This window comes from Drosophila grimshawi, unplaced genomic scaffold (assembly GCF_018153295.1).
Source record: "Drosophila grimshawi isolate 15287-2541.00 unplaced genomic scaffold, ASM1815329v1 contig_44, whole genome shotgun sequence".
Taxonomy (NCBI): Eukaryota; Metazoa; Arthropoda; class Insecta; order Diptera; family Drosophilidae; genus Drosophila; species Drosophila grimshawi.
In genome coordinates, this window is record NW_025063240.1 from 21418529 (window position 1) to 21431362 (window position 12834).

The 12834-nt window shown below is 37.2% G+C and overlaps 1 protein-coding gene across 1 annotated transcript; it reads left to right on the forward strand.

Annotated features, from left to right (window-relative positions):
- Window positions 1–6040: 6040 nt before the first annotated feature.
- On the forward strand, window positions 6041–11154 carry LOC6558407 (tyrosine 3-monooxygenase). The gene is made up of 7 exons (XM_001983313.2): window positions 6041–6553; window positions 7484–7595; window positions 7743–7865; window positions 7978–8052; window positions 8503–9322; window positions 9629–9755; window positions 9904–11154. The coding sequence occupies exons 1-7, from the start codon at window positions 6485–6487 to the stop codon at window positions 10300–10302; spliced, it is 1725 nt and encodes a 574-aa protein (XP_001983349.1). The 5' UTR covers window positions 6041–6484; the 3' UTR covers window positions 10303–11154.
- Window positions 11155–12834: the final 1680 nt, after the last annotated feature.

Consider the following 12834-nt stretch of genomic DNA (forward strand, 5'->3'; position numbering starts at 1 on the left):
TTCAAGTGGGCATGTCAATAACAATTTAAACATCATCCACTCAAAGGCGGGCTTAAATGTGAGAATTGTGACATTAAACTTTATAGCAAGTACATTTACATTTAAATTCTAACTTTAATTTTAACTTTCTTTGTGTAGTTTGACTACCAAACAGGTTATGTTATCATTATTACATTTTTTTTTTATATTTTCACCGGTCTTTTGTTTAACCAAGTCGTTTGCTTAACGATTAATAATTTAATCTTCGCGAAATTATTGGTTCACATTGTTTTTCTGGGGGCTCGTTTGATTATTCGACTTGGTCGCTGACTAAAGAGTCAATAATGTATTCAACGTTCATGACACGCCCTGCAAATTTTATCCAGCACTTCACTTAATTAAGTAAGGCAAAGGCATTAATTTACCAGACTAAATTTAAGACAGGGAATTGACAAAACAAGTGTGAACACCGCCCAAACTGAGAAACCACCAGAAAAGTCCCCCATCTTCGCTAATTTGGAAAAAAAAACACTCAGCAATCTGTCGAAACAGTCATGCTCCTTTAAAAATAGCATGGGTTGTTATTTGTTGATTATCCTAAGAAAACAAGACTATATTTAAATTAATGATATTTTTGTTTTGCTATTCTGAATATTAAATAGTTTACTACTAAGCAATTCACTGCGAATTTTGTTGTTTACCAAGAATTAGAAATCAATGAACTCAAAAAAATTCCATTCAGCCGAGCATTCAACTTAATATGTGGTTAAGCGAATTTTATTAATTATCAAGAACCATAGGAAACTTTCGAAACTTAAATTAATATTGCAAAATTTCCAAACCTATTTTAAATAAGTCAACCTTTTTGTATAATTCTTAAAGCTCATTGGAAAACATTTTTTGACAAATATTTTTGCTGTTATACATAATAACATAATTATTACAAATAATAAATAATAAATAATGCATTATATGTGTATTTACTTTCACAAATATTAAATATATCTAATTATTTTGCAGCAATAAAACCCATATTTATTTTTACCTAATCTAAATATCTATTTTTGTTTGTAATTTAGTGCCTTTATTCTACGTAGAATTATATATGCATCTAGTGAACTTTAAAATCAATTGTAATGATATTATATCATTTGTAAAATTTCCAGTTAATTTGCTTAACAAGTAATTATTTGTACCTCAAATCGTTGTAGATAAATATATAAAAATAATGTACAGATTTGCAGTTGGATCACAGTCACGGGGCTAACTTATATTAATATGCTTCCATATCGGAATCCCCCTCATGTGCATTTTGTCATTTAATTATCATATTAAGCAAAATGAATTTTAACGTCATTTATAAGATCTGTGGTAGTATGGATAAGTAGTTCCCCTGCAAGTGGGCCAAAAACACATCTTTCGTTCGAAGTCGATGACTGTTTGCCGACTTTTGTTGTTGCCGCATCTCGTGAGAATCACACGTGACGCAAAATCAAAACAAAAATCACCACCAACGATGTCCAAAGGCAAATCAAAATAATAAACACAAACAAAATAAAAACAAAAAAACAGAAAGCGTGCGCGGTGCTATTTTGCATATTCAAATAAAAACGATTTGTTGGTTAAACAGCGTCATCCGCTGACCAGTGAATCAGCTCTCGAAATCCAGTTCGATGATAAGCACTAATTGATGTGAGATAGCATTTGTGAGATTGTCTGGGTTTATTGATATGTGAGTTGGTGTTTTCCATACAACACACCACGCCCCACCCAACCATCCAGTTGGACAGTTAACAGGGACTGTGAATTGGGAAAGCAAAACTTCGCTTCGATATTATACAATAATTAGCAAAAATAAAAAACGAATGATTGCCATTTTGTAATTAATGCACATAATTGTGAGCCAGATCGATTAGAAATAAAAATACTAGTTAAGTAATGGGAAAAAATTATAAAAATGTTTTAAAATGGATTTTTAATTGTATTATTAATTGCACCTTATTCAATTATGAATAATATTCTATTTCGATTCATACAAAGCATTGCCATAGCCCTTGCAGCTTGCAACAAAAGACGACGAAAAAAAGCACGCAGAATAGAAAAGATTATTCTAGGAAGTTGCTTAGTAACACAGAACAAGGGCAACAATAGACTTGAGGAACTTTAGAACTCGAAGGCGAAGGTTAAGCGATTTTTAAAATGCCATTCATTGGGCAAATCCAGTAGTTAATGTAATTTAATCCAATGACAGAATTTCCCCGTACCTGCCTGAATGGAATATATAATGATATATATATACACCATGAACTTGATCTTAGTTATCCTGAAAGTTTCATGCTGATCGCATAATAAGCACCCAAGTTATGAGAGACTTGCAAAATAGAGCATTCCTCGTTCGCTTATAGAGAAGGAAATCCTCTAAACTAGAAAGGAGATCTTGAGAAGGCCACAATTCAAAGAGTTCCTCGACTTTTTTGTAGAATCGATAACCTACACCTTTCCTTTCCCAAGCTATGTCGCTTTCTCAATGCCAAAATTTGGCCAAACGGAACTACTTTCATTATGAGACCTGCCAATTATGATTGATGGTCAAGTCAATCCAATAAAAATAATACAAAGAAAAAAATACTCTACATAAGTCTACAAATTTTGGTTGGTAAAACCGTAACTTTTTGTTGGCATGTCAAATAAAAAGGTGGACTACGTGACTGCCTCAAACATTTATGACTTTATTATAGTTTTGATTAGAACAAAAAGACAAAAAAGAATTTAATTCAAATGTAGTTTCCAACTTTTGCCGGCCTGTGCGCAAAGTGCTAATTATAGAACCTAATTTGTTTGAAAAGGTTTTTTTTTTAATGTTTATGATTGATCATTAGGCAAATTCGTAGTGTAAATGTGTCTTATGTAACAATTGTCGAAAATTGCAAATGCGGAGCTATGGAATCAACCTTCAACTCTCAAAGGAGTAATTTAAAATTTCAATTAAAGTGATGAGGATAGTGAGAGATATACATATATAGATGTATATATATATAGAGACGAGTGAGAAGGGGCACACTTGCATAGTTGTACTTCATTTGTTTAGGTTTTTTGATCATGAAACTTCAATAAAACAAACAAACTGGTTGATCAAGTTGCCCGGCGGGAACGGAGACAGGGCCGGACTGGGCTGTTATTAGAAGCTGCGGCCAGTCAGCCGTTAAAGGGTCATGGCCAAGGACAAGGAAATCCCAGTGAATGGGTTCTCTGTCTGCCACAGAGCTGTGAATCACGATTCTACAACTCAACGACTCAACGACTCCACGACTCTCAGTCTCCGGCTGCGTTTCTAGCTCTACAATTTTGTTACTTTTAAAACCTTGAGCCGAGCAGCATTCGTTGCTGTTCTCTTCTATACTATATTTAATAACTTTAGAATGAGTTGTGCACAATTAAATTTAAATATTAAATAAAAGTTATATTAAACAGTAGCTTTTAAATGTTTGCTTTAACTAGGCAACCGAAACAAAGAACAATCGCAGACCAATTAGAAATTAAAGTCGGAAGAACTACATACTACTGACACGTATATTTTTATGTAGCCCAAGTAAAAAAACAGATCTAACACGTTGATTGTATAGTATATGGACGGATATTGAATGCATGCAGTTAAAAAGTGCACGAACTGAATTCTTGAAATTTTATTATAACAATTACATGTAATTTTTTTGCTTAGATACTAAAAAAAACATAAATATTTTTATGATATCAATTATATGTAATTTGTCTACCCTCTTCTTGAGGGTAGTATAGTTTAGTTATGTAATGTGTAACACATTAAAAGAGTCCGTCAATTAAGTAATGATCTGATTTGATGTCATAACAACTAGGATACATCAATATAAATATTTGTGAGTCGCTGATAAGGGAATCAAGATCAGATCAGTGACAATTAAACTAAAATGAATTTCAGAGTACCTCAGTACGTTCTATCGAATATGCAATTACCTTTTTTTTATGTTCTCTAATTTGGATATAATTCTAACCAATTTTTAATTGTCTTTGAATTGCATAACTTGTTGATCATCTCATCTGATAGTTAGCGTTAATGATTGACAATTAGCTGATGCAACATGTGGAGAAAAAGAATTTTAGATTGATTGTCAGACATTTAACATCTTACTAGGGAGACCTTTTACATATGTACTATAAACATTAAGTGTATACGATATATGCCATGTGATATTTCAGCTCCACCTCCGAATTTTCTTAGTCATTCGATTATTAGAAAAACAACATGTGTACAATTATCTTCGAATTCGTAAAAAGTTCATTGCGTTTAAAAATGTTAATAACTTTATATGAAGGCACTTAGTCATTAGATAGCTTATTAGCTCATTAATTAATGCTCATTATCGATAAGTTGTAATGTAATCTGTAGATTTGATCATCGGCACTGCTAGTTGCTGACTTTTTTTGTTGGCCTGCTGCAAGGATGACCGCATTTGCAACAGCAAGTGCAACAATTCGATCGACTCCAAATGTAGATCAATGGCAAATCGAGCTGCTAACTCTGAATTTGGTTAAATGCGAGACTAAAACTCTAAACTAAATGTCATTCAAATGCTCCAAGATCTGCATCCAATTAGACACCAGCCTCGCCAGCAACTACTACTTGAGTGTAAGTGTGTGTGTGTGTGTGGTTGTGTGTGTGTTTTGCTGTGTATTAGTTAGTGTTATCAGGTTACAGGAATTAGAATTAGTCAGTCACTTAGCCAGTTAGCCGGTTAGACAGTTGTTGACAATTTGCCAGATGTGTTGATATTAATACATATTAATTTTAATGTGTTACATTTACGTAAATTAATTTTAAGTATACCTTTATGACAATTATACTACTGAATAGAGTCAGAGTATATTGGTTTTGCTTTCAGGTATAACTCTGCTTGCAATAATAGTGTTAAGATTAGGAAAAGAGAATTTACTTCTTACTTGGCATACTTTACCTTCTTAAATCATATCTATGGCATTCTACATCATATTTCTAATTCCAATTAAAGCAAATTGTAAATTCAATTCAGTTACATTCCGTTTTTAATCTTTGGTAGCCAGCAACTCATCACTTCTCTTTACATTCAACAAGAATGCTAAAGCAAGGCACACAAATGCACCCCCACAATTTGAATGCCACTTTCAGAGTATTCAACAGTTCAACCAGACTCAAATCTAATCAAAATTGCTGTAGGCAACCACCTTCTAATGACCCCACGGAGTTCCTGCTCGACTTTCCAATTGGTTCTTGAGCAAATCTATTATAAGTGGTATCCGCTTATAAGTAGATCTATTACATATTTCAAATACACAAACATATATGTATATATATGTGTGTGTGTGTGCTGTAAGTATAAGTATGTATGTGTATGGAGATTGGGGGTTGGCACACACACGGCGTATGCGCAATGTTGAAGCTGAGGCTGGGATTTTGTGTTGTTTATAATTTTTATGACTTGTTTAGGCTTTTTTAATGACGCGTTGAGAGACCGCGACAAATCCAAATATTTGTTTTGTCGTTGCGCACGCGCTTGTGTCTTAACCCAAGCAACAACAACATGACTTACGGCAACAACAACAACAACAGCAGCAACAACAGCAACAGCAATGCCAAGCGCCGTTCTAGCTGCCGCACTTGAACTTGGTCGAGTCAGAAGCAGCAAGCCCGCTGTCGACCCACTGCCGACGTTATTGCCTTTGGTGAGAGGAAACCCCACAGCAGTAGCAATACCAACATCACCAGCAGCAGCAGCAGCAGCAGCACCAGCAACAACAACAATGACAGTCACAGCAGCAAAAACCACAGCAACAACGACAACAACAATAACAACAACAGAAATCAGAGCTGTGCTCCAGCTGTGCTCGGTTAACAACTGTCTACGTCACAGCCGCGTCATGCGAAAACCTGTCGCTCTGCGCTGCTGCTGGTGTCGGCTTGGGTCTCGGTCTCGGTCGTCGTCGACGTCGGCGTCGAAGTCGCTGCTTCGGGTCTGTGGGGTATTTAAGCGCTGGCAACTGAACCTGGGGTATGCATTGATTCGCTAACATTCGCTCTAAAGACTTGCCAAGCCCTCTGTGTGGTCAAGTAGTTTGCTGCCCTGTTTGTTGTAATAAAATTGTAGCCAAATTCCAAAAAGGATTTAACAGAAATTCCCAACTCCCCTCGAAAAGTTTTCATAAAAGTTTCGAGTGTCGCGTTAAGGATTAAAAAAAAAGATTAAACACATAAAAACCATAAACGTGCTGTGATTTGGAGAATTCTTCTGTTCAGGCTAAATTCTAGACGCAAACAGTTTAGTTCCAAGAGCGTTCGCCCAGTCCAATAAGCAGTGAAAGTGTTAAATATTTCGAGTGCTTATTGCTAAAATCAATTCAATCAAAAAATAAAATAGTATTCAAAGCTCAAAAACTTTGAATAAATTTTTTTAAATCAAAACTTCTAATACAAGTTAAAAAACACACAAAACAAAAAATGATGGCCGTTGCAGCTGCTCAAAAGAATCGCGAGATGTTCGCCATTAAGAAATCTTACAGTATTGAGGTAAGTGTTTAAATAGCCTAAAGACCTAAAGATCATGTATATAAGTCAAGCTAAGTCACAGAGAGATGTGTGAATTGTGGTCTACGTGACTATCATAAGGTTTACCAAAAAAAAAAACACAAACAAACAGAGAAATTAAAAAAACTGCGACAAATCTAGTTGATCAAATTTGTGTTGACCTACTACAAACAATCCTGCTGATGCCGATGGCTTCACACACATCCAAGAACAACAACATATGTCATACAGGTGCTTTTAATATGACAATGTAACAAAGTTATTATTTAACAATTTTAAACACTCGAGACAACTTGAGAGATCTGAGTGAAAGTGGCCGCCGCCTCATTTGCCCTGCACTTACACCACAGACGTCGCTCATTGTTGATCTGTCGACGCCGATGTTTATGTTGTTGTTGATTGTTGTTGCTGTTGCTGCTGCTGTTTATGTTGTCCGAACCGAAAACAAAAATATGAAATCAATAAAGATGATTCAATGGCTTCCCAGGTCTTTCATCAGCCACAAGAGAAACTGTGAAAACCCGAAATTATTAAAAAAAACTGCAACTCGCAGTCAACATTAATATTTTTTTGTTTTTGGGACATTCAGGTTAGGGTCTGCAGCAAGCCAGATAGAATAGCTTAATCAAAACCCATTCGACACTGCCTGCCTAATAATGAATGAATGGCTTCAGTTTGTCAACGATCTTTGACATCTTTTTTGTCTGTTCGCTTTCACACACACCTCACAGCTTCAAAGTTTACTGTGCCTACCACACTTTCATTATATAAGCCACATATTGCGCAACATCATTGCATGTGTGTGTGCTTGTGTGTGGGTGGGCAGCAGGGGCACAAAAGTTAGTCGAACAGCTAATTTCCGTAGCATATCCTTTGTTCAAAGCACAACTTTAATTTGAACTTCATTTGCAGAATGGGTATCCATCCCGTCGCCGCAGTCTCGTGGATGATGCACGCTTCGAGAGCCTGGTGGTCAAGCAGAACAAACAAACGGTCCTCGAGGAGGCACGCAGCAAGGCAAATGGTAAGTTCAACTCACTAATATACTGATTTAAGTAAGAGCTAGCCAAAGATTTTATTTTGAAATCACTTTGAGTTGTTTGCTTATTTTTGAGTTTTATTTTGATTTCCTTAACATTTCCTGTTTTTTATTTCTTAATTTTATTTAAAGACGCCTCGCTTGAGGAGTGCATTCAGCAGGCAAAGGGCGACCATGTGCCCGCCGAGCAAAAAGTCGAGCTGCAGGACGAGCAGCCCAGCTTGGAGCTGCCCGTTGAGGATGAATATGTTGCAGGTGCTTATCGCTTCCACAGCCTGTTGCAAATGATTTTTATTATTTGCCACCAATTTGATTTCCTTTTTATTTATATTCGTTTTTTTTATGCTTATTATTTCGTTGTGTTTAGTTGATGATATTGAAACTGAAGCGCCGTTTGACACTAATGCCGAGCCAGCCGATGATGAAGTGCCCACCAAGAACGGTAAGAATGGGCGTGCCACAAATACATATGTATTACTATATAAGTACCACAGTTGGGCAGAGTGTGGCGTGAACTTAAGTGCTTAATATGATAAAGTGCTCAGCACTCAGCGACAATACGACTCTCGCTATGTGTATGAATTGGACTTGTGATTTCAATTGTGTGTGTGTGAGTGTGCGCCTAAGAGGCTACACCCACACCCACACACACACAGAGATTGTGATTGCCAGATTCAACAGGGTAAATGGCGCATTTCCCTTTTTTCATATTTTACGCTCGACTTAAGCGCTATGGCAACCAACTGTGGCATCATGAGTGGGCGGTATATTATTGTGGGCTATGGGCTATGGGGCATCCTCACGTAGCCAACTTATTCGTTTACGTGACTTTTAAAGCCGCTTGACGTTTTGCTGATTGCCTTTTCTTCCCGTTACCTCAATGTAATTGCAGATTATGGCCTCACCGAGGACGAGATTGTCCTGTCTAATGCCGCCTCCGAGTCCCCCGAGGCTGAGTCGGCGATGCAGCGTGCCGCTTTGGTGGTCCGCCTCAAGGAGGGCATCTCCTCGTTGGGTCGCATCCTCAAGGCGATCGAGACGTTCCACGGCGCAGTGCAGCATGTGGAGTCGCGTCAATCGCGCATCGAGGGCGTAGATCATGATGTCCTCATCAAGCTGGAGATGACCCGTGGCAATCTGCTGCAATTGATCCGTTCGCTGCGCCAGTCTGGCTCCTTCAGCAGCATGAATCTGCTGGCCGAGAACAACATTAGTGTGAAGGCACCGTGGTTCCCCAAGCACGCCTCCGAGCTGGATAACTGCAACCATCTGATGACCAAGTATGAGCCCGATTTGGACATGAACCATCCTGGATTCGCCGATAAGGTCTATCGCCAGCGTCGCAAGGAGATTGCCGAAATCGCGTTCGCCTTCAAGTATGGAGATCCGATCCCACACATCAACTACACCGATGTCGAGGTGAAGACCTGGCGTTCAGTTTTCCGCACCGTTCAGGATCTGGCACCCAAGCATGCTTGCGCTGAATATCGTGCCGCCTTCCAGATGCTGCAAGACGAGCAAATCTTTGTCGACCATCGTCTGCCCCAGTTGCAGGAAATGTCCGATTTCCTGCGCAAGCACACCGGATTCTCACTTCGTCCAGCTGCTGGTCTGTTGACGGCTCGCGACTTCCTCGCCTCGTTGGCCTTCCGCATCTTCCAGAGCACCCAGTATGTGCGTCACGTCAACTCGCCGTACCACACACCCGAGCCGTAAGTAGTCCACCCCCATTATCTACTCGTTTTGCATAACATCAAAGGCGAAAAAAGCTTTCTCTGCCCTCTAATTGCATTTGCCAGCCATTTGTGCTGTGGCTCGAAGCAGCAGCTTCCGTTTCCGTCTGCTTCTGCTTCTGCTTCTGCTTCTGCTTCTGCAGTCTGGCCAACTTTTTGATTGTGCTGGCAAATTAGTTTAGCCCAGCACTTGCTGAGCTATTATTTAGGGGCTAATTGTTTTATGTGCACACACACATTTTGTAACACGTTTCCTTTGCCTTTGTTCTGCTCTCTTCCCTTCAGCGATACCATTCATGAGCTCTTGGGTCATATGCCGCTGCTGGCGGATCCTAGCTTCGCACAGTTCTCCCAGGAGATTGGACTGGCCTCGCTGGGCGCCTCCGATGATGAAATCGAAAAGCTATCCACGGTTAGTACTTAACTCAATTGCCATTGTCTCATTACTATGGCCTTAATCACTGGCGTTAGCCATGCTGTCAAGTGCATGCATGAGTTGGCCATTTAGCTGAACAGGTGTATTTATGTATTGCATTTGGTTTACTCTTTGTCGTTGGCAGGTCTACTGGTTCACTGTTGAGTTCGGTCTCTGCAAGGAACACGGTCAGGTCAAGGCCTACGGCGCTGGGCTCTTGAGTGCCTACGGCGAGCTGTTGCATGCCATCAGCGATAAGTGCGAGCATCGTGCTTTTGAGCCGGCAACTACCGCTGTGCAGCCGTATCAGGATCAGGAGTATCAGCCCATCTACTATGTGGCCGAGAGCTTTGAGGATGCCAAGGATAAGTTCCGTCGCTGGGTGAGCACCATGTCGCGTCCATTCGAGGTGCGCTTCAATCCACACACCGAACGTGTCGAGATCTTGGACTCGGTCGACAAACTTGAGACTTTGGTGCATCAGATGAATACGGAGATCTTGCATTTGACCAATGCCATTTCCAAGCTGCGGCGCCCATTCTAGAGTAATAACCATGCAAAATGCTCTAAACACCAATCCTCCCAAAAAACAAAAACAACCCCTAAGGAAAAAGAAAAACATACAGGTGCAACGGTCTCATTTTATACAAATTAATTTTAAATTGACATACCACACACACACATACACACACCCACACACACACATACCCTTTGAAAAAATTATGAATTGAAGCACCGCAATTTTGAATCAAGTCTTGCATATTTTTTGTTTCGTTTTGGATTCTTTTATGTTTTATTTTTTCCTTCTCACCTCACACCACACACCATACACACATTTATTGTTCAATTCACAACCCACAATAACTTTGTGCATTGCATATTTATTATCCCCCACTAAATAATATTGGACCAAAAAATCGTTAGACTTGTAAGTGATGTGAAACAAAAGATAACAAACAAAAAAAAAAAGAAAAGAAAAGAAAAACACTTCAGCACACAGATTAGTAGAAAGCACAATACAACCGCTGTATACTCAGCCCACATATTGTTTTTGTATTATTTTCATATAATTCTATTACTTAAAATGCATATATGTGAACGCGATCAAAATATACATTCAATAGCTTAAAACAGTTTAGCATTCTATACACTATATAAATACAACTGTATTTGTATTCTTGTAGTGGATGAAATATTTGATGAAAAAGTTGAGATGAATTTTCTTACATTGTACAATAACTGGAAGCGACAATATTACAATTGTGTACTATTATTATTATCTATTATTATTATTTGTATGACTATTATGTATTGTATTGTAGGTATGTAGAGTTTATTATTTTACTTATCTTAAGTTTTGTGTATTAATAAAGTTTAAAATACTATTGAAAAATTACTTTTTACACATTTTTTTATTTATATTTGAGTTTTTTGATTTTTTCAGCAACTATTTCTTATTATACTCTAAAGTCTGATTCTGATTAGGTAACATTTACGAGGGGATAAATTAATATAATTTTGTGGAATTTAATAAGATTGCGATATATGTTAACGATTTAGGGAACAACGATTTGAAAACATGCAAAAATACATAAGGGAATTTTAAAGCAGTATTTTACAAATATATATTATGAAAAAATATGAATATTTACAAAAATATGGTTTGTTGAAACTTCCATCGTTGTAATGGATTATAAAGAATTACGATATTTTGAAAAATATAGCCACAAATATTTAGAGCTATTAAAAGAGTTAACTAGAATTTCGGGAACAAATATCTCTATACCAAATATCTATCGCAATTATCGTAGTATCAATTTTATTGCTGGTTCTTGTTGAAAATTATTAAAAACAAGTGTAAACATTCAATTAAATATCAATGCTTGAAGATTTTACATATTAACCAATTTAACAGTATTTAAATGTTACTATATGATATACACACATATACATATATGTGGTATACACACATATACACATATATATATTATACAATATATACATTTAAGGGCAGCAGGTTGGTCCCCATGCTTGTCGAGAAAGCAGGCTGCAAGAACAATAATTATATTCAGTAAAAAGTTATCAAACAGAGAAATACTTAAACATACTCAATGAACTCATAAACAATATAAATATATATATACGTACATACAGATATTATATGCTATACAAAATGAATTTCAAGCAATAGCTTCAATAAAGCTGACTTTATTCGCAAAACGCAATAGTTATCGAGATATTTATTTGCTTCGGAGGAATATATGTGATCAGCAGGGAGGGTAAGTACGATGATAAGGCCTTCGTATGATTTTAGCAACAAATTATTAACCCTGAACCTTTCAATCGAAACGGATGTTTATATGTATAGAAAAGTGGATCATGGATTTGGTTCAGTTTGAAGTTTGACGGATTGTATTAATAGGCAATCCATAAATTATATTTTTATAATTCTTTGCCGGCTGTTTGTTAACATGACCTACCTCAGTGTGTGTGTCGCCGATTTATAACATGGCAATTACAAAAGTCTCAACTCAACTCAATCGTTATGATAATTGACAGACTTAATAGAAATCGAATGTGTTAATTGCTGGCAGTACAATTATTACCTGATCGGATGTGGGCGATAATACCGATAAAACCGGGTCCGGGTAATACTTAAAATGAAAAACGTGCCAGCTGCCGTTCTAATAGTGTGGATAGAATAGAATCATTTCTCAATCCGATAGAATGCTTGTCTAAGAAATACCCTGTTTGACACGATTGACTCTTAGAAAAGATAATGTGGCTTATATATTCTCTAACTTGACTGCGTCAAACCCTGTAAATTGACAGGGTCTTTGAAAAGATACGAGCATAAGACATACATATATATCTCATGGATTAACTTGTTTGTTTACAGGGTATTTTATGTACATATCTATACATTTCTTCATTTAGATTATTCTTACGATTTGATTTTGATATGATAAGTTTAACATCGTTTTGAAATTCTTAACGTGGGAAATAAGTTGAGCATTATGGCACTGCCATAAATAATAAGCTTTCAAATCGTGTGTTAACAAATCTTAATTGTGTG

What these genes read in the sequence shown, in the direction of transcription:
- LOC6558407 (XM_001983313.2), top strand. Translation starts at nt 6,485, where the DNA reads ATGATGGCCGTTGCAGCTGCTCAAAAGAATCGCGAGATGTTCGCCATT. An exon ending in TGAAGTGCCCACCAAGAACG is followed by an intron (nt 8,053 to 8,502) that starts GTAAGAATGGGC and finishes ATGTAATTGCAG; the next exon opens with ATTATGGCCTCACCGAGGAC. An exon ending in AAATCGAAAAGCTATCCACG is followed by an intron (nt 9,756 to 9,903) that starts GTTAGTACTTAA and finishes TGTCGTTGGCAG; the next exon opens with GTCTACTGGTTCACTGTTGA.